At 47.4% G+C, this 21878-nt stretch overlaps 1 protein-coding gene across 2 annotated transcripts in view; it reads left to right on the top strand.

Annotated features, from left to right (window-relative positions):
- The first annotated feature begins 203 nt into the window (after nt 1–203).
- Nucleotides 204–21878, top strand: part of Lgmn (legumain) — a 39134-nt gene continuing 17459 nt past the window's right edge. Inside the window, exons 1-3 of one of the 2 annotated variants that reach the window (XM_048799222.1) lie at nt 204–211; nt 8820–8876; nt 18443–18608. In XM_048799222.1, the coding sequence (XP_048655179.1) occupies nt 18471–18608 (138 nt within the window). In that variant the 5' untranslated portion in view covers nt 204–211; nt 8820–8876; nt 18443–18470. Of the gene's footprint in view, nt 212–8743; nt 8877–18442; nt 18609–21878 lie in introns of those variants that run through there. The other variant, XM_015494927.2, reaches the window with a different exon arrangement.

Here is a 21878-nt window from a genome sequence, read left to right as displayed (position 1 = left end):
CCCTCAATAAAACAATAAACCTGGAGGACAGGAGGGGCACATATCCCTCTCCTCTCTGAGATGGCCCACTCTTTCCTTTGAGTGTCCCTTCTCCCTTTTCCTATCCCTCCTAATAAACTCATGGCTGTTGTTCTGAGTGAAGTGTCTGAAGTCTTTCTGGCATGATTGCAAGAACTGGGGTGTGAAGGGGGGGGGCCTTTGTGCTGCCTCCGTTTCCCAGAAGGCCTCTGCCCTGGAACAGCATGGAGCCACTTTGGATCAGATGAAGCCATCAGTCCAGGAATGGAAGAGCTTGAGAGAGAAGCAGCGGGTCTGCAGCCCGAGCGGCTTCCTTAACAGCTCTGGACTGCTAATGCTTGGAGAGCTTCGCAAGAGAGAAACCTCTGTCTTGTTTAGGTCACTTTCGCGGTGGCCTTTGTTCTAGCAACTGGCCTCTTTCACAAGATGGTGTCTGACAGTGTGGACTTCTGTAGCCACATGGCAGTGACAAGAGGACCCTTCCCCTTGCCTGGTAAGCCTTGCAGCCCGCCTAGTCTGGTCCTTGGGCACACAGCCCTGGTGGCTGTTTGCACTGGGTGGCCAGGTGCCTCGTGCTGCTACAGGCCACAGGTTCATTCTGCACTTCTGTGCTTGTGGTGATCTGGAAGCTCTGGTCTGTTTCTCCACACTCCTCTGGAGTATGCAGATCCTCTGGGCTGCCCTCTGACACCCTGCACACTCACCCAGACACTTTCCTCAGCTGTTTCTAAACTACTCCCTGAATGTGGGCCTTGGCCACAGGGGCTTGCAAATTCCCAGCCTGGATGCTGGGAAGTGGACTTCTCTAAATCCACAAATCCCCTCCTGCAACTGAAACTTGGGGTAGAGAAGAGGGCAATGGTGCTTGCACTTTTCCTCTCTGGAGAGACCTGGAGTGTTTTTTTCCTTCTCCTTCTTCTCTTGTTCCCTCTCCTCTTCCTCCTGAGTTGGGCTCTTGCTGTGTGGCCCAGGCTGGTCTCCAATGCATGGGCCAAGTGACCCTCCTCAATCTCCTAAGTGGCTGAAACTACAGGTGCCACCATACCCAACTCAAGCTGCTTCTTCCTGTTGGGTGCAGCATCTCCAGATCAGCATTTCCAAGCCTCCCTACACCCCATCCCCAGGATAAACTTCAAGGCTTAGCTCAGTGGTTCTCAACTGGGGTGGGGCTTTTATCCCCCAGGAGCCATTTGGAAATGTCTAGAGACACCCTGGAGCATCACAACTGGGGAGAAGAGGTTTGCTACTGACATTTAGTGGACAGAGGTGAGAGATGATGCTAAACCTCTGGTAATGCACAAAAAGACACAAAGCAATCATGCTATCACACAGCTCTGCCACTTGCCAACTGCATGACCTTGAGTATCTTAGTCTCTCTGAGTTCAGTGTCTTCATCTGTAAGATCAGGCTAATAGCAACACACACTACACAGAAACTTCTCATAGAATTGTTATGAAGATTAAAATAAGTAATTCATGCAAATCCTTTAGACTACAGAGAGTATCAGTTACGAAAATAAAAATAACCAAATAAATATAGAATAGCATGCCATAAGAGAAATAGATATAGAACACAGTGTCAGAAGCTAATAAAAATAAAACAGGGTGAGGGGGTAGAGTGACAGATGAGAGCCCAGAGGGACTTATTCTATAGAATATTCAAGGAAACTTCATTAAGAAAATGACATTTGCAGGATGCGGTGGCTCACGCCTGCAATTCCAGCAGCTCAGGAAGCTGAAGCAGGAGGATCATGAGTTCAAAGCCAGCCTCAGCAAAAGCAAGGTACTGAAGTAACTCAATGAGATCCTGTCTCTAAATAAAATACAAAATAGGGCTGGGGAAGTGGCTCAGTGGCCAAGCGCCCCTGAGTTCAATCCTCAGTACAAAAAAAAAAAAAAAAGACATTTGAGCCCAGACTAGACTGAAGGAAGTGAGGAAACACTCTATTCAAGACACAAAAGTCAGTTTCAGGTGGAGTAAGAATCCAAACAAGGTTCCATTATAATCATATTGGCTTGGCAAGAAGTCAGAAGTCTGGCAATACCAAGTGTTGGGGACGTTGGAGAGAAAGTGGAATTCTCAAACATGGCTGGAGGAATGCAGAGTGGGACAACCCAGTTGGAAACAGGCTTGACATTACAAAGAAAAGTTGAGAATTGCTTATTGTGAGTTGTAGCAATTTATTCCTAGGCATTTACCCAAGAGAAACTCGTGCAAATATGCACCGGATGCAAGAATCATCACAGCCACATCAGCACCACTTTAAACTTGGAAACAACCCAGATATCCATGAATAATTAAAAGATAAATTGTGATAGGATCATACCATGTAAGATGATGCAAAGAAAATAAACTACCCCTGTGAGCAGCCACGGGGAAGACTGTCAAGAATGTGATGTTTATTATGTGAAGTAAGGCACAAAAGAACAGTATGAGTCATGCAAATAAAGTTCAAACACAGGCTATATTAGTTTGTTTGTCATCACTAGAAGGAAATACCTGAGGCTGGCTACTTAAAAAGAAAAAAAGTTTATTTAGCTTAGAGGCTGAAAGTTCAACTAGCATAGTCCTGGCCCTTGCAAGGGGCCCGCCCTGGCTGCATCACCTCATGCCAGATGACATCAATGTGGGAAGGGGTGAAGGAGGGAGACAGGAAGCCAGAGAGGGATCCAGGGGTGAGGCTCAGGCTTTTATAGCAGCTTGCTCTCTTGAGGACTAACCAGGGTTCCCCTGAGAACCACAGCGACTCCTGCTTAGGCAGCATCCCTGGGGACCCAAGAACCTCCCGTAAGGCCCTGCCTCTTAAAGGTCCTATTGCCTCAACATCACCACACAGGGAGCCAGGCCCCTGACACAGAACCCTGGGGGACACTCTGACCACACCCAACCCCAGCATAGGCAAAACCAAACTCTTGTTCAGGGGCACAGGCGTGAGTGCCAAACTTATAAAGGAAAGCAAAGAAATAATCCTGGAGTCACAGAGGCCAGTCGCTGGTGGATGGGCAGGACTGTGATCCAGCTGGGGCCCATGGGGGGGCTTTTGAAGCACTCGTGGGGTTTAATCTCTGGACTCGGGTGGTGAGTACATGGGTCATTTTGCTTTGTGATTATCCATCCGACAATACATCCATGTTTTTACGTGTTTCCCTGTGTTCTTGTTGTATTTCACAATAAACAAATAAACCTTGGAAATTTGGTGATAAGAAGCTTCCAGGCCCAGGAAAAAGCCCAAGGCAGGAGTGAGCTGGGAGAGTTTGGATTTTACCAAGAGGACAAAGCAGCTGGCCAGGCAGGAGTCAGGGGACAGGTAGTGGTCAGAGAGGGGTCTGGGAAGCCAGGCCACAGAAGTGGCACAGGCCACGGTAAGCTCTGGTCAGGACCGAGGTCTAAGGATGTCAGGTCTGAGGATGCAGCTCGGCCGACTGTGCAGAACCTCAGGGTGGTCGGGAACCTCCACAAAGAGCTATGGGTGAGGAAGGAAGGAGAAAATGAACAATTGTGGAGCCATTCCTAGGTGTCTTCCTCTTCCCCGAATTTAAGAGTTCATGGTTATTTCCATTTTATAGACAGAAACATCCGGTTGGTAAGTCATGGAGCCGGGACCCAAACCCAGATCATGACACGAAGACCAGAGCTCAGGCCCAAGGTGTCCTCGCTGGACAGCAGGTCACATGACCTTCCTTGATTTCCATCGGTGTCCCATACATGAACTTTAAGATTTAAGGCAAATTGCCTCACTCTTTATCGGTATAAGAAATAACTCAAATAAATAATAATCTGTAAAATGTAATCCACAAATGGGCATTTCTGTCTCTGTCGCCAGTCTGGGCTCTTCCCCGTAGGCTCTGGGGAGGACACTGTCTCCAACCCTCTTAGGCTTTTTGCCTGAATTCTGCTCCACACAGTTGTCAGGCTGAGAGTCCCATTTCCTGGCAGGCTGGGGGTCAGGGGCTTCTTAGCAACGTAGGCTGCCTGTGTTCCTGGGGTTCCTCCATGTTCAAACCAGCCCACAAACCTCTCCACCTCCAGGCAGAGAAAACTTTTGGCTTCTAAAAGACTCATGAGATTCGAGGGGGCCAACCTACCCCGCAAATCTCCCTTTTGCCGTAGAATGTGACACAATCCCAGGAGGGTATCTCATCACTGTAGACGCTTCCCCTCATTATCAAAGGGGAAGAGATCATACACTGGGGAGTTCATGGGAGAGTCACTCTTAGAATACTCCCTACCCCAGAGTTAGACATGCTGATCAATCGACTGATATCCTTGGGAAACTGACGTGTTCAGGAGCACAGCAAACTGTACTTACCTTTATCATGCCACTTGGTTCAATTACTGAGCACCTACCATGTGACAGCTACTATTTTGGGCATGGGGAGTACAGAAAGTAAATAAGCTTAGCCAGAACCTCGCTCTCAAGCTGTTTATATTTTATTTGCATCTAGGAAATGAACAAGCATTTAGAAAGAGAGTGAAGTAGGGTGAAAGGCTGGGCTGATGGAAGGCCGGGTGCTATTTTGGAGGAGGAGCCGGTACTGGGGCAGGAGCCGGTTGTGTGACTGGAAGGGTAAGGATATTGCAGGAACCGAGAGCTTCAAATGTAAAGGCAAGAAGGGCACTGTGGCTGAGTGGGCGAGGTGGCAGGAAATGAGGTCGTGGGGAGAGGCGGGTTGCAGGGGATATTAGCACTGGAGGATTTTATTCTAGAAGGGTCTTTGAGCTGAAGATCGGGATGCAAACTTTTGGAAATGATGATGAGATTGTGCCACAATTTGAACATAATTGCTGCTGCTGAACTCTACGGTTAAAATGGCTGAAATGAAAACTTTTGTGTTAGGTATAGTTGCCATATTTAAAAATTAAAAAGAGGGACTAGGGTTGTAGCTCAGTGGTAGATCACTTGCCTAGCATGTGTGAGGCACTGGGTTCGAATCTCAGCACCACATAAAAATAAATAAAGATATTGTGTCCATCTACAACTAAACAAATATTTTTAAAAATTAAGAAGAAAGAAAGAAAAAAAAGATAAGATGCTTGGTCAGAATAAAAATAAAGGGAGTTGTGAGGAAGGAGCATAATTAAATACCAGGAGAAGGAAGGGTATTAACATTAAAAGAAAAAAAATCTAAAAAGGGCCCAAAGGAGGTGTTGGGGTACTGCAGTTTTTATCTGAGTGCTGGATACCTGCATGTGTTCACTTGTGAAAGTTTATTGAGCTGCACATTTATAATATGAGTTTTTTCTATGTATATTTTACTTTAACTGAACTTTCACATTTTTAGAAAGGTCACTGTCTTAGTCTATTTTCTATTGCTATAATAAAACAACTGAGACTGGTTAAGTTATAAGGAATAGAGGCTCATGGCTCTGGAGAAATTTGGAAAGTCCAAGAACACCCACCAGCACCTGCTTGGCTTCTGGTGAGGGCCCCATGCAGCCATATGACACAGCAGGAGGGCAGAAGGGGTCACATGGTGAGACAGGACGCAAGGGAGAGCAGAGGAGGTCAAACACGCTTTTACAACAACCTGCTTTAGGGAAACTAACTCCCACAAGAACTCATAATTCCCTCAAGGATGGCATTAATGCCCTGTCCCAGCTCCCCTGACCCCCTGAAGTTTCCACTGCCTCCCAATACTGTTGCACTGAGAGTTACCGTTTAACACATTCAAACCATAGCAGTCCCTCCCTCTGTGGAGAATTGACCATAGGGACAGTGAGGACTCAGGCTAGTGCCTAGTATTTGACATGCAGTTGGTAAACAGCCAACCCATGTCTTGACCCTGTTCTAAGTTTTTCATTACATAATGTCTTAGTCTGTCTGTGCAGCTATAACAGAATTCCACAGGCTGGGAAATTTATAAACAAAAGAAGTTTGTTTGGTTCACAGTAGTAGAGGCTGAGAAGTTCAAGATCAAGGGGCATCATCTGGTAAGGGCCTTGTGTCAGAGTATGATGAAAAACACCAGAGTGAAAGAGTAAGAGAGACAGCCATGTTCATTCCTTTATGGGAAAAGGATTCCCTCGGTAACTAACCCACTCCTGCCATGGCAGCATTGACCCATTAGGTCATGAGGGCTCTGGTCTTTTAAAGGCCCCACACCTCAGCACTGTTGCATTAGGGATTAAACTTCCAACACATGAACTTTGGGGCATGCATGCAAACCACAGCACATGTATTGATTCACTTCATCTTTATAACCACCCTACCAAATAGAGCACAGTGCTCTCATTCCCTATTTTACACAAGAAGAACCTGGAGCACAGGGAGGGGAGATGATTGTTCAAGGTTGCTCAGCAAGGAAGACCAGAGCTGGAATTCAAACCCAGGCGGCCAGATCTAGAGCCCATGCCTTTAAGCATCACAGCAAACGCGATGGATACGTCCATTCCTCTCTCTGAATCAATGGTTCTCAACAGGGGATGAGTGTGCACATTCCCCCACTCCAGGGGATTCTGGGCAATATCTACAAAGACATTTTTGGTTGTCAAAAGTCTGGGGAGGGGTGCTACTGCATGAGGTGGGTAGAGGCCAGGGATGCTGCTAGCCACAGACGCTGCAATGCACAGGAACAGGTTGGTCCCTGCCAAACACAGAATTACCCTACCCCCAAAATAACACAGAGGTGGAGGAACCTCTACATCTACATGGCTCTACATCTAACCCGCATTCCTCCACTCTGGTGGCGTCATACTCCTAATCTCTCCATCTCCCACTATTCAACCAAAACAGACTCTTCTTGAAATGAGTCCCACGGCTGTTATCTCTGTGACCCAGTTATCTGCCCCACTCTGTGGTATTGCTCGTTCATTTCTGGCCTCTCTAATCTCGAATTGCACGATACGGCAGCATCAGTCCTGGGCATCTGTATGTCCCCAGGGAGCCTGAGGCCTGCCCTCCCCCGTGCTGCTGGCTGTTCAGGTGCTCACCTGAGCCAACGGGGCTTATCGTTAGCTCAGTGCTTTCTGCTCGGGCCACCATCCCTCCTGGGGTACACGCAGTTCCCATGACAGATCCCCGTCTTGTTTCCCTTGCTGGAATACTTAAGTTATAACCCAAAGGGATCCCTGACCTAGGCAGTAGCTGATATTTACGGGCCACTGTGCTAACAAATCGAGTTCTCAGAACTTATGAAGTAGGTATTGTTTTCTCCACTTCTCATTTGGGAAAACTCAGGCTCAGAGGAGCTAAGGAACTTGCTCGGGCCACACAGCTTGTAAGTGGTAGTGTTGGGATTTGAATCCAGATAGCTCCATTGCAGAATCCCCCGTGTCACTCAGGCCCCACGTCAGGCCTCTCTCCCCTCAGATTCCTTCTTGTGGCTGGGCTAGGTGGCCACCTGTTAGCCTCCTCGGGGGTTCTTAAACATCACCATGTCACCCTCCAGCAGCTCTTCCCCTTGGCTTTCCACTTCCAGCCACCTTCTCTCGGCCTGCACTCTGAGCTCTTGAACCCAGCTGTTGCTGAGGGAAACCAAAGAGGTTATTCCTGGCCCTTTGCTTGTTTAAACATGCCAGGCAGCAGGCCACCATTTATTCTGGATGAATTAGGGAGGGGTTAAGGACACATTTCTGTTTCTTACTTCACAAGGAGGTAAGAAATGAGACCCTACTTTTTCTCAATGTTCAACTACACCTGGCAATAAGGGGCACCTACTAAATGTGTGGAATACATGGAAGAATGAAGTTCTAACAAATGCTCTCTGTCGCAGAAGACTGAAAACATTTGCAGTCATGAAAACTGGCCACGGACTTTGGCTTGAAGCCAAACAACTCTTTTTCAAGTTGTGATCTTGGGCCACCCAGCTATACAGAGCAGATATTCTCCACTTTAGGGGTCATACAGTCTCTCACATAGCTAGTCAACTCTGCCTTGTTTGTAAAAATAGCCAGAGATAATACCCAAACCAAAAGGTGTGACTGTATTTTCATAAACTTTTATTTACAAAAGCAGGTAACAGGTCCAGAGCTATGCTGACCTAAGACATACTATAAAAAAATCGTAAAAGAAGATCAAAGGAGACAAGGCACTAATGTAGTCCAGAATCTTGCGCTTGGTGTCCTTGGGCAGACTCCGCCTACTCCATCAACTCCATTTACTGAGTGCCCCCACATGACACTCCTATGTACGACATTTTAATTTTTCTCTCCAGTTCGCTCTGAGGTAATACAAACCTTTTGAGAAATACCATTGTTGAGGGATTAAAAACAAAGGATTCAGAAACCAGATGGCCTGGGGTCCAGTTCTGGTCCAGACGGGTAACATTTATTGTGACCTTGGAAAATTAACTTGATTCCCCCGCCTTTACTAAATTTCCTGTTTCCTTATCTCTAAAGCTGGGGTGACAATAACCGTATCCATCTCGCACAGGGGCATAAGGAGAATTAAAAGGGTCTACGCCTGCCAATCACCAGGAGCTCCTTAAAATTTCCCAAACACAGGGCACACGCAGACCCGTGAAATCACAACCATTTCTGGGGATGACAGATATTGTTGCTTGAAGCTTCCTTCAGTGGGTCCAGTGAGCAGGCAAGTTTGGAACCAACGGGTTAGTGGACACCTGTAATCACTGCGGTTCGCTCGCCCACTTACCCCGGGTCCCCCGAACCCTGGGACATTGCGCAACCGCAGCCCATGAGCCCCGCCCACACACGCCGGCCTCACTCTCGTCTTCTATTGGTTTTCGCAGACGCCCCGCCCCGAAGCTCCACCAATCGCCGCGACCCTGTGGGTCCTTAGGCGGGTGCGGCGGCAGGGCGGCGCAATCACTGCCGGCGGAGGGCCGAGGGTCCGGTCTGAGGCTGCGCGCTGCCCCGAGTTCCCACGGTGCTGCCGCCGCCGCGGTCTCTGGCTACAGGTAACCGGGGACCCCGCCGTGGGGAGGGACCCTGGCCCGGGATCGCATCTCAGGCCAGAGTCGTCCAGCTGCTCCTGGCCTCGTGGCCTTGCTTTTCCTTTTCCCTGACCTTTTCTGGGCATTCCATTTCTCGTCCTGCAAAGGGGGCTCGGGAGACGGTGGACCCCGTGGGAAAGGCTGCGACGGCTCAGCCTGACTTCTTGCGAGGGGTGGTGGGCGGAGCTGGGCTTTGGCAGGAGCGGCGTGTTGCTCTGGAGGGGGAAACTGAGGCTCCAGAGCCGACGGGATTTGCTGGGTGCCCGGCTGGGTCCGGGGCTGGTTTCTGACATTCACCACCGAGTAACAGTGGAGGCTGTTGATGCTTTCTATGTGGAGGATTACGCTCATGGGCAGGTCTGTGAACTTCAGCAACAACAGAAAATACCCACGCAAAAATACCCCAAATATTCCTACGGAGAAGTCGAGGGAGCCTCGGTTTCAGGAGCTGAGCTGGTGAGTTTCGGGACCACTCACATCAACCAGGAAAGTGAAAGTTAGCCGGGTGTGGTCCCCAGCCCCTGTTAGATTTCGAAGTATTCTGGGTCGGGCACTGTAGGACCTTTGTGGCATGTGCTTTGTTTTGTAGATGAAAGTAAACACGCAAGGTTTGAGACTTCCCTGTGGTAGGCATCTATGGGAATAGCCGGGCTTTCTTTATTTAGGGCTGCCAACAAACTTTAGGAAGCTTTTTGAGGTGGGAGGGGAGAGACATGTCTCTGAACAATTCCAGTGTTACAGGGACACAAATAGAAAGGTGGGTGTACAGGGACAGCATTGGACCCTGACTTGGGGTAAGGAGTAGGACTTCCCAGAGAAGGAGATGCTTGAGGGAAGTTCTAGGGAGGGGCAGAGCTGGTGACATGGAGGAGGAGGATAGCAGCAATGGTGGAGGCACAGAAGGAGGGATACTTTTGGACCTGGTACCATGGAGCCTGGTTGGAGCAAGGGATTTCTGGTGGGTGGTGAATTTTCTGAGCCAAGTGAATAGAGAGGTACATCTTACAGGTATTGTGTTGCCCTGAGAGATTTGGATGTTATCCTGAATGTCCAGGAAGCTGCATTTTAAGGAGATCTGTTTCTTTGATATTCCGAAGGGTAGGAAAGTGTTGGAGAGAGGCCACAAGAAAGACAATATTGCCTTTGCAATAGTCCCACAAAGAATTACAGAGATTTTTAAAGACAGTTGCAGTGGGAAGGGAGAGGAAAGGAAAAAAAGATTTGAGAGCTGTAAAAGAAGTAGAATACACCGTACCGTGCATGGTTCAGGAAAATACAGCCATGCGTTGCTTAATGATGGGGATATGTTCTGAGAAATGTGTCATTAGGTGATTTCATTGCTATGCATTATGGAGCCGGATGGTGTAGGTCAGCCACTGGACATGGCCTGTTGATGTGGTCAGAGGATGTGGTACACAGAAGATGAATGAGCCTGCGGCCAATGTCACATGGCCTACTGTTTTACAGTAAGCTTTTTCTTTTGTAAAACTAGGAGTATACTTGGAAAACGATGATAAAAGTATAGTACAGTAAGTTCATAAATCATAACGAAGTGGCTTATTATCCTCATTAAGTATCACGTACTGGACATAACTGTGTGTGTTCTACTTTCATACGACTGCCCGTGTAGTCAGCTTGTTCACACATGCATCACCTCAGACTTGGGAGTAAAGCCACTTCACTATGATGGCTGCAGTACAATGGCTGTGATATCATTGGTGATGGGAATTTTCTTTTTTTAAGAGAGAGAGAGAGAGATTTTTTTAATATTTATTTTCAGTTTTCGGTGGATCGAGCCCAGCGCCCCGCACATGCCAGGTGAGCGCGTTACCGCTTGAGCCACATCCCCAGCCCAGGAAATTTTTATCTCAGTATAATCTTATGGAACCCCGGTTGCATATGCAGTTAGTCAGTAACCAAAGCATCATTAAGCAGCGCATGATTGTATGTTGAAGTGAGCTTTGTCCCTTTTGAGTTTTCCTTCCTGTGGCTGTCCTTTTTATTGCAGGGGAGGGGATTCTGGAGATTGAGTCCAGGGGTGCTCTACGTCTGAACTATATATCTCCAGCCCCTTTGTTCATTTTATTTTGAGACAAGGTTCACTAATTGCCCAGGCTGGTCTCCATCTTGCAATCCTCCTGACTCAGCCTCCTGAGTAGCTGGGATTACAGGTGTGTATACTGTCCCTGACCCTATGATTATCTTTTGAACAAATTCCAAGATTTTTTCTTTCTTTCTTTCTTTCTTTAGTTGCAGAAGTTGCTTAATTCAAATCCCAGTTTATGATAGGGAAGTTGTCATGTGTTTTGAGGGTGTTGAAATATGAATGATTAAATAAACTTATGATAAGATTTACATTTTTTTTGTAATTTAGGAAGCACACATCAAAACTATAATTAGATCACTTTGTATTCATCAGATTAGGAATTGTGAAGTTTGATAATATCAAGAGATAATAGATGTTTGGAGAAAATGAGGTTGTCATTTTTTGCTGATACCAGTGTATTTTAGAACAGTATATCCATAGCAAAATGGGTATCCTAAGACCCACTGGTTCCACTTCTAGAAAATACCCTAGACCTTTGTATACAAAGAGAGGGATATTGGACTGTTTATTGCAACATTGTTTATAATGTTTAATTTTTTTTTGAAGCAGTCTAAAAGTATTCAGTGAGAAATGTTTATAGAGTAAATATGTATTTAAAAGTATAATGGATCCCTGGATAGAATGGATATGTATCCTTTTAAAAAGTACAATGAGGGGCTGGGGATGTGGCTCAAGCGGTAGCGCGCTCGCCTGGCATGCGTGCGGCCGGGGTTCGAACCTCAGCACCACATACAAACAGAGATGTTGTGTCCGCCGAAAACTAAAAAATAAATGTTAAAAAAAAAAAAAAAAAGTACAATGAATCCCCAGGTGAGGTGGTAGCATGCCTGTGATCCCATAATCAGGAATTTGAGAAGCTAAGAAAGGAGATTCACAAATTCAAATTTAGTGTCAGCCTGGGTGATTTAGTGAGATCCTGACTGAAACATAAAAGGGACTGGGGATGTGCTCAGTGGTAGTGGTTTAATCCCCAGTACATTAAAAAAAAAAAAAAAGAATATGACAAATCAATTGGAAAGAAATGCTTATTTAGGATAGTGGTTACCTTTGGTGTATGGAGGATGGTACTGTGTAGGGGAAAATTTCATCTGTAATTTTTGTTTTATGCAGTAACAAAAGACCTAATAGAGGTACAAAATATTAACAGCTGATGGTCTAGTTGGTAGGTAATAAGTGATTTATGTTTTTTTTTAATGTTTCTACAGTTTAATATCTACTCCTAAATTTCTTAAAGTAAAAACTTAAAAGTAAAAATTTAACCCAAAAATTGACAGGTGGCTGTACAAGTCATGATCAGTCATTGGGGAAAAGACCATTAACTGTACTGACAACAAGATTAAAAAACAGTGATTTGGGCGAAAGAAAATTCAAATACCCAATAAGCATTGAAAACAATGGTGAAGAAGCTAGTCACCGCGGGCCGGAATTTACTTTGCTGGAGTTGTAAAAATCTTCTGATCATTAGTAAATTCATACATCTATCTTTGGGATTTGAAATATATGTAAGTTGTTTGTGGTTTCTATAACATTTTATGTGTGTGTGTGTGTGTGTGTGTGTGTGTTTTAAGATAGTCATCACTGTACAAATATAAAACTGAACACATTGAGGATTTTATTGAAACTCATTAATGAGGCGACTGGGTGAGGAGTTACAGTCAGTTGAAAGGAAACTTCAGAATACAGTCACATCTGAAGATTAGAAGTATTGAAGTGAATGTACAAGTGGGAGGCCAAAGTGGAGGAGCGGAGCCTCCATTTATAGAATTCACTTGCACATCTATAGACAAATATTTGCATTTCTATTACACCCAATATAGAGAGTTAGAAAATAACTTCGTTAGCCTTGAAGGATTATTCAGTCTAGAATCTAGTTTACCACTGAATTATAGATTTTCCCTACAAGGGAAAAAATGATAAACTAACCTAAATAAAATGCATTTTTTTTTACATTTGAGATAAAATCTAGTTGGGTTTTGTTTTAATCCCATTTTTTAAGCTAGAAAAATCAAAGGATTTGAGAACTGAATGGGCCCTTAATAATTTAGTTCTACTGTCTCATTTCTTAGATGGACCGTCAAGGCCCAGAGAAGGGAAGGGTTTCTCCTGCGTTGGTAACTGTGTGTCTTCAAAAAGAAATTATACTGGATTTTTTTTTAAAGCAAGACAGATTTTCTTCTAGCTGCTGCAGTGGGAAGGAGAGTCTTCAGGATACAATTGAGCTCAACTGAGTACAGCAGGGGTCTGGTGCGGATTTAGGCCAGGTGAGGGGGTTGGTGGAAGTCCTTCAGCTTGAGATATCTAGTATGCTAAGATGCCATATTTAGGGGTAGCACATCCTGAACGCTGTCAACCAAGAGGAACATGATTGGCTATCAAGAGTGAGGGAATTCTTATAGTGTTCTTGCTAAAACTGGGCTCCCCAGGCCAAGGCCCTGTGGAGGAGAGAGCTCAGGGGAGTCTGACCCACGCTTGCCCAGGGAGACGGTCCTCATCCCCTTCCGTGTTTCTCTTGTCCGCTGTCAGCAAACCCCACGTGCAGGAAGAGTTTATTCTGAACTGGAGAACAGCGTAGCAGGAAGGCTTTTCAGTTCAGAAGGCTCTTTATATGTGTCCTTGTCTAACTAGGTGTTTCATCTGGCTTTGGTGGTTTGCTCTGTGTAACCAGGGCCTGGTGAATGAGGGCTTCCAGCGGGAGGTCACCCTGGGTGATGTTTGAGGTGTGCGCTTTGGTGTCAGTACTGGGTTTGAACTTGAGTCAGTATTTAGGGGCCTGTGACCTTGGCCTTATTATCTGTATTGCTCGTGATAATTTATCTAGACTGTGCACTTGGTCCCAAACTTCCCAAATGGATTAAACCCACTTGGTGGTACATTCCTTGAGGTTGCATTGAGTCATTCACATTCACATAACCTAGGATAGCTCAATAGCCTGAGCAGGGACATGATGGGATGGCAGAGGAATGGTCTTGGTGACGTTTGTAGTGTTTGCCCATTGATTTTTTTTATATTTAATTTTTAGTTGTAGTTGGACACCATACCTTTATTTTACTTATTCATTTGTATGTGGTGCTGAGGATTGAACCCAGGGCCTCACACATGCTAGGTGAGTGCTCTACCGCTGAGCTACAACCCTAGCCAATTGCCCATTGATTTTGACTTTGTGTGGTTCAGGTTCTGCACGGATGGGCAGACAAGTGCTCTTTATTCAGAGAGACCGACTGGTATGTGGTTGGAGCACCCAGGGGGGCCTGTTGCAGAGGAAGCATTAAGGGTGTCTGTGTACTTGGACCCCAGGCCAAGAGTGCAGTGCATGTGGTTATGGGGCTTGCCAGAATTTCACGAGAGAGAGAGAGAGAGAGAGAGAGAGAGAGAAAGAGAAAAGCAGTGGAACAAGCTATCTTTACTGTTTAGGTTTGTGTATGGGTCACAGTGGTGCCACTCACCAGCAGGTCTCTTTGAGCCTTAGTTTCCTCTCTTGTCTGAACAGAGTGATACTTGCTCACAGGCTCTTGGGTGGATGGAGTAGGTAGACAGTGTCACCTGTGTGCGGGGATCATGGAGGGTGTGATTGAAAATAGCAGAGATACAGGAGCTAGTGTAGCAGGGATCATTCATACATTCTTTCTCATCTTTTCACTTTGATAAAAACAAGAATCAATGGATGCTGCGAGATTATGATTTCAATGCTTTGACTCTGCCAGTGATAATGCAGTAATGTCCATCAGAAAATTGCCGTCTGAGGCTGGCCACTGTGAGATGCACTGGCTGCCAAGGGTAATGGAGATGGTGATGTTAGTTTCATGTTTCAACTTCACCCCAGGCCTCAAATTGGTTCCCAGAATAGCATGAGTGTGTGTTTTTTGAGTGTCATTTTCTGTTCAGTGACCCACTGTGTGGCTTTTAACTTAGTGTTAAAGGAATGACAACTTTGTTCATTAAAAAAAAAAAAATGATGACAGAGAGAGTCACCATCAAATATTCACCATGTGTCTATCACTTGGGTATTAATGAGGTAGTGTTCCTCACTGAGGAGTGACTAGCTGGTGTATTTGAAGAATTAAGGGTAAACTTGATTTTGTAAAATAACCAAGGCGCTTTTTAGGTGGCTGCTGCATCACTGGGTAATTTTGAGCAGTTAAGCTAGCGGGGTCCCCTTTGTTCATAGGTCAACCATTGATTTGAGGACAGTTATCCCTTGGTCCTCAGGGATTGCCTCCAGGGTCCCCTTGGATACCAGAATCTGTGGATGCTCAAATCCCTTATATATAAATGTAAATGCTGTGTAAGTAGTTGTCATATTATACTGTCAGGGAATAATGACAAGAAAAATGTCTGCATGTTCAGTGTAGATGCAGTTCTTCCCCCAAATATACATACGTATACTGCTGGGGTTCCCCCTAATATATATGTGTGATAGAACAAATATACACTCCTTCCTTCCTAATGGGCATTGAGCCCAGGGTGTTCTACCTCTGACCTACATCACCAGCACTTTTTATTTTTTATTCTGAGATAAGGTGTTGCTAAGTTGCCCATGCTGGCCTCAGACTTGTGATCCTCTTGCCTCAGCCCCCTGAGTGGCTGTTCCCCCACATATTGTTGATTTGAGGTTGGGTCCACAGATATGGAACCCTTGGATGTGGAGGACCTGACTGTGTTCTATGTATTCTTTTAAACCCTACCCATGAGGAGGGAAGGTCACTCATTAGGCCTCCCGAGGAGTGCGCCTCTTCAAGACTGTCGCACAAACCAAACTCAGCAGAACAATATGCAAACTGGAGAGCCCAATTGGTGATGTCGATGAGATGATACTCACCAGCCCCTGTCCCTGTCATATGGGCTGGGGGAACATTTGCACTCCATAGGGCAAGGTTAGCAATGATGGCCCATGGCCACACACACCTCCTGGTCTTGCTTTTGTTTTTGTGGTTTGAGGGATTGAACCCAGGAAGGCTCTGCCACTGCAGCCCAGCTCTTTTTATTTTTATCTTGAGACAATATCTTGCTAAGTTGCTCAGAGCTGACCTTGCACTTGTCATCCTCCTGCCCCGATGGGCCTCTGGTTCCCGATGTGAGCCACTGTGCCTACTACTCCTTTTTTTTTTTTTTTTTTAATAGATAAAGTTCTACTGAAACACAGTTGTGTCTTTTCATTTACATATTGAATTGAATTGATTGGCTGCAATAAAGATGGCCTGATTGGAAAAGCCACAAATATTCAGGCTTTCCTATACAGAGAAATGTCGCTGACCCTAGGGAAGGCTTCCTGGCAAGCCCCAGTTATAGCCAGGAGGCTGCTGGGTGGGCTCTGATTGGGTAAGAGCTGCCGATCGGCCACCTCAGGGTCCTGTCTCACCCCTCTGGGGCCCTGGAGCCTGGGGACATGCATGGTTTTGCTCTTGTGCCTCACCTCCCTCTTGCTTCCTGGAACATTTGTATATTGTGCCTTTTACTGGTCACCTCCCAGCCCTGTCGTGAGCCCTGGCAGGTGATGGGTCCTTGGAGGAGCCTTCTCAGGTGCACATCGACAGGTCAGCAGCTTCTGGCCTTGGGGGGACCCCGCAGTCCACGGACCTCGTCTCTAATGTGTCATACTGAACTCCTTTCCTCCCAAAAAACAACCAGTAAAGGTGAATCCAGGAGCATCTTGCTCTAGTTCACAGACCTCACAGCGGAGCCACAGGAACCCGAATTCAGCATAACTTAGGCTTATGGATTGGGAGTAAAGCTCCTGGGTGGGAGACCCCTCGGTGGTGGAGTGGCAGAGCCTTGGCGGGGTGCGGGGCTGGGGCCACAGAGGTCTGGTGCTGCAGGGGCATGCAGGGGCGTCTGGGGGTGCAGTCTCTTAGGCTGGCGGCATCTGGGTCATGGGGAAACCTGTCAGAAATGCATTCCCAGGCCCTCCCCCAGGCCTGCTGGTCAGAATCTGCATCCTCCCGGATCCCTGGTGAGCTGGGTGCTCGCTCACGGAGAAAGCCTGGCCCAAGGCGCTCTTAGCTCTTGACACCTTCTCAAGAGCTCCAGGGCTTTACTCCATGCTTGGAGTGCAAGGCACAGATGCTGAGGATGATGACTTCCCTCAGAGATGGGTCACCCCTCAGCTGGCTGCTCGCTCCCGAGGGCAGAGGCTTTGTTGCTGTTCGGCTGGGGTTCTCAGCTCCTAGAGCGAGCGTGGTCCCACAGAGCCGGGCAGGAGGCTGGCTGAGTGGTGGATGAATAAGTGGATGAGTGGAGGCCGAGGTCAGCCTCATAGACTCCCCTTCTGCCATTAGTCCCCAAGTCTCAAATGCAGTGTCTTCTTTTTATCACAGAGTCCCAGGCTGGCTGGGTTTTCTCTAACAGGAAGGCAGTTAATTTAGAATGACATAGCCAGGACCCGGGAGAGGTCTGCTCTTGTACTGCAGGGACAAGGCCACATGCCCACCTTTTATGCTTAAAAATCTTTATTTAAAGTTTTGACATGAGCTGGCATGGTGGTAATGCCTGTAGTCCCAGCTTCTCAGGAGGCCAAGGCAGGAGGATCACTTGAGCCCAGGAATTCTAGGCCAGTCTGGGCAAGGTAGGGAGACTGTGTTTCAAAAAAAGAAGTTTTGACATTGAAGTATAAAATAGGGTAGTATTTCATTAAGAGTAAAGCCTAGGAGGCAGAATTATAAAGCAGAGGGCTGGGGCAGGAATATGAGCAAAAGGGTTTGGTCTCTGGCCACGTTGACTCTTTGTGGACATTGGACAAGTCACTTGCTCTCCACCCCCCCCACTAAAGCAACATGAAAATATTTGCCCCACCTGTTTCGTGAAACACATGTACATGTCCTGCTAAGTTTTACACAAAGATGTGAATTAATATTTGACTATAGCTTATCCAGATAATCCACCCATAAAAATAAATTGTCCATCAATGTTGTTGATGTTGAACACGTACTGAATGTTTACAGACTTAAGTAATATACATTAAATGTTAAAAGAGGCAAATATGAAAAAGATCTGTCTTAACCCCGCCCACCCCCAGAGTCACTGCTATTAAATGGTCTACATTTTATGCATAATTTATATTACTTGTGTATTCTTTTCTTACAAACTGTTCCTAGAATGTGGTCAATGTTTTGCCCACACAATGAATTTTGTTGGTGAATTTAATCTGTTTAATGTTGAGTTGTGACAAAAACTTTAAAAGGTCCCCAAAGCGCTTTCTGGATATTCTGTGGTCATAGAAGTAACTTCCACTCGTTGGGAAGCTGGGGAGAGAGGTGCCGGGGGGGGCAGCGGAAGAAGCTGCGTAGCCCCGAGAAGAAGTGCTGTGTCCTCAGCGTCACCATCAGTGTGGTGGCCCAGGGGTCCTGTCTTTGCTCCCTTCACTGTGTGGGTCTTGGGCGCTGCATGTCCTTGTCCTTCCTACCTGATGGACTCTGCCGCTTGCTTCCAGGTTCCTGCAGGTGAGCGCCAAGAGCAGAATGACTTGGAAGCTCGTGGTGCTGCTCGGCCTGGCCCTGGGCGTCGCTGCTGCTCCTGTGGACGATCCTGAGGATAGCGGCAAGCACTGGGTGGTGATCGTGGCAGGCTCCAATGGCTGGTACAACTACAGGCACCAGGTGGGACGGCAGTGCTCTTCTTCTCTAAGCCCCTGGCGTTCTGATAACGATCCTGGGTATCGTTGGTGAAAAGACTTTTTGAAAAGCCATTGCACTCCATTAGGTGACGAAGACGTGTGTATCGACCAGGATGTGGGGAGACGGGCACCCTCTTGCATTACGAGTGGGTTTATAAAATGGACAGCCATTAGGAAGACAGTTGGCAGCTCCTCAGAAGTCCCTGTGGGGCCCCTTGAGTCTGATGCAAGATGTCTCACCCTGGACCTTAGCGATAATGTTTGGTTATCGGGCCGCCTGGTGCACTGTGGGGTGCCTTGTGCCCTTCACCTCTGCCCGCTAGATGCCAGCAACATGTCCACACCCTGTAACAGTCCAAATGCCTCCAGGCACGTCCAGGTGTCCCCAGGAGGCAAAACCCAGGTCAAGCCCCACTGGCCTAAGGCCATTGTTTATAGACAAGGAAACAGGCCTAGAGAGAGGAGGTAATGCCTGAGGCCACACAGCCAGGAAGGCAGACGGGACTGAGGCCAGGGCTCTGGTGCAGGCCCCAGGCCTCTCTGTCCTCTGTACCTCTGCCAGGCTGCTGTCCTGGCCTCTCCTCCTGTCTCTCCTGGCATTTCCACCAGATCAGCCTGTCAGAGAAGAAACCAGGTCTAGTCACATGTTGAATCCAGCCTCCTGGTGGCAGTGTGACAAGGTGCAGCCCCTTGGGGACAGTCTGGCAGTTCCTCAGAAGGTGAAAAATAGTTGTCTTGTGATCCGTTGACTCCTCCCAAGTCTGTACCGGAGACAAATGACAGCTCATCTACACAGAAACTTGCACCTGAGGGTTTATGTCAGCCTGGTTCCCAGCCAAAGCCTGGGGCCACCATGTCCCTTGGCTGAGGAGTGGTGAGCGCAGGGTGGTGCCCTCATGCAAGGGGGTACTCACACATTCTTCAACATGGACGAGCCTTAAACTCCTTGTGCTAAGTAAAAGAAGCCAGTCATGGAGAACACATGTTTTATGGTTCCATTTAAACGAAAGTCCAAGTTAAGGAAATCAGCAGGGATGGAAGATAGATTAGTGGTTGCCCAGGACTGGTCACAGAGGGTTAGGAGTGACTGCTAATGGAGAGGGGTCTTTGGGGTGCGTGTGCTGGTCATGGAATTGGCTGGTGGTCATGGTGAATACACTAGAGATCACTGAATTGCTGACTTGGAAAGGCCGGTTTCTATCATGTGAACCATATCTCTGTAGAGCCGTTATTTAAAACAATTCAATCTTTTCAGGAACCAGCTGCTTAGACTGTGTGGGCATCTGTGTTGTGGGCTGTCTTCTGGATCGCTGTGCCCTGTGGTGGTCTTGTGTGCAGCAGGTCTGCTTCCTCTTCCCTCTCTGTGGGCAGGGTCAGCGATTTGCCCAGCATGGCACAGCTGGCCCATGTGGTTGGACTAAGGTTCAAACCAAGGCTGCAGGCTCTAGAGCAGCCCGGTTTAGCAGGAGAGCCATGTGTGTCATAAATCTTCCCGTTGCCACCTTTAAAAAATATTTTTAAAAACAGGTGAAATCAATTTGAATATCTTGTTTAAGCCAGTATGCCCAAACTTTAGTGTAATCAACATAAAGATTGGCAACAGAAGTACCTTCCGTTCTCTGTTTTGAACCGAGTCACTGGAACCCAGTGTGCATCACAAGCCCCATGCGTCTCATTTTGGACCCAGCACATCAGGAGCCCAATTGCCACGTGTGGCCAGTGGCTGTCGCCTTGGACAACCCAGCTGCAAAGCCTGTGCCCTTGACCACTTGGCCCATCAGTGAGAACTGGGCCGATCCCTCTCCCCGCGGTGTTTGTGTTCATATCCACTGAGTGGAGGGGGTTGGTTTAGGTGAAGTCATGACTCATTTCTTGAACGGGTTTTGTGTGCTAGCCAAATAGGAAATTTGGCTTGATGAGAAAGATCTGATCTTGGCAGTGCGACCTCTTTTCCTTCCTACCCACAGACCTGACCAGGGAAAGAGCGGCAGCCCCAGCTGTGCCACTCTCTCTCAGGTTCCTGCCTAACCACAAGGCCGAGAGACAAGGAAGAGCAGGTCACAGATGGTGGGTGACTGGACTGATTCATCAGCCACGCTGGTTTTTGCACAACCAACTTCTAAAAAAAATACATGGGTTAAACGTTTCATGGGAGTTACACTTTGCTCCCAGGAACACTTTTGTTTTTTTGAAGAAGTGTTGCTAGTTTGGGAGTCAGGGGAGAAGTAGACCGCAGTGTGTCTCCAGCTGCAGAGGATGGTGGCCCTGAGGCTGTGTGGAGGAGATAAACTGTGCTCAGTCAGCGCCGCTTCCCCCCCCAGCCTGTGTCCCTGCCTGGCCACCAACATGTGCTTCCAAACTTTGAAGGCTACAGCAAAGGTGCACTTCAAAGAACTGTTCCTACAGGACTGTTAGAGGGTTGGGCCTTCTGTGCAGCTGGGGCTGCGGGGAGACGCCTTCACACCCGGTCCTTGCAGTGATGCCAAAAAGATTCCAGACATCACTCAGAGGAACAGGCGTGAGTTCATCAGAAGGAATAGGAAAAGAGAGAGAGAGAGAGAGAGAGTGGGTCCTCAGAGAGGAGAGGGACGGTGTGCCCCTCCTGCCCTCCAGGAAGTCTCCAGAAAGTCCTGCCCAGGTCCTCCTCTTGACTTTTGACTGACAGCAGGATGCCATCAGACTTTCAAGTCCCCACTGCCATGACAACTGTATGGCATTTTGGCCCATGCTGATCAGTTCACACTGGAACCTGTTCATACAGATTTTGTGGTTGGGGAGTCACCCTTATCTCCCTGAGCGCTGGGATCTGGTCTGGGTAAGGGTCACAGAATTATCCCTTCAGGGTAACTCTATTCTTCTTATCAGCCTTTTGGGGCCTGCACTTGGGTAAGTATCAGGTCGTGTGTTGAGGAGCTTGTCCTGTGGACTTCAGCCAGGCAGGGCTGCCGGTGAATTGCTTTTTAGAAGCCAGGCACGTGGGGGTCAGCCCGGTGGGCCCGGTTTCCAAATTATTCCCTTGCCTCATGTTCCCCTGCTCATGTCTGTCTGTCCCCTGTCACAGCCTGAGCAGGTTGAGCTGACGCACTTGCAGAGGTTTCCATTTCCCTTTTGTCCTGGGAAGAACATGCCAGGCACACGGCGACATCGCCAGCTTTTCTCTGCTCCCTGGGGGTGGTTTCAACACGACTTTGTCTTGACCAGATCTGATTTTCTCTGTTTCTCACTTTGAAAGGGTTGACAGACGGGGCTGATC

The sequence above is a fragment of the Marmota marmota genome, unplaced genomic scaffold (assembly GCF_001458135.2).
Source record: "Marmota marmota marmota unplaced genomic scaffold, marMar, whole genome shotgun sequence".
NCBI lineage: Eukaryota > Metazoa > Chordata > Mammalia > Rodentia > Sciuridae > Marmota > Marmota marmota.
Note: the sequence above shows the minus strand (reverse complement) of the source record. Positions and strands in the feature narration are given on the sequence as shown.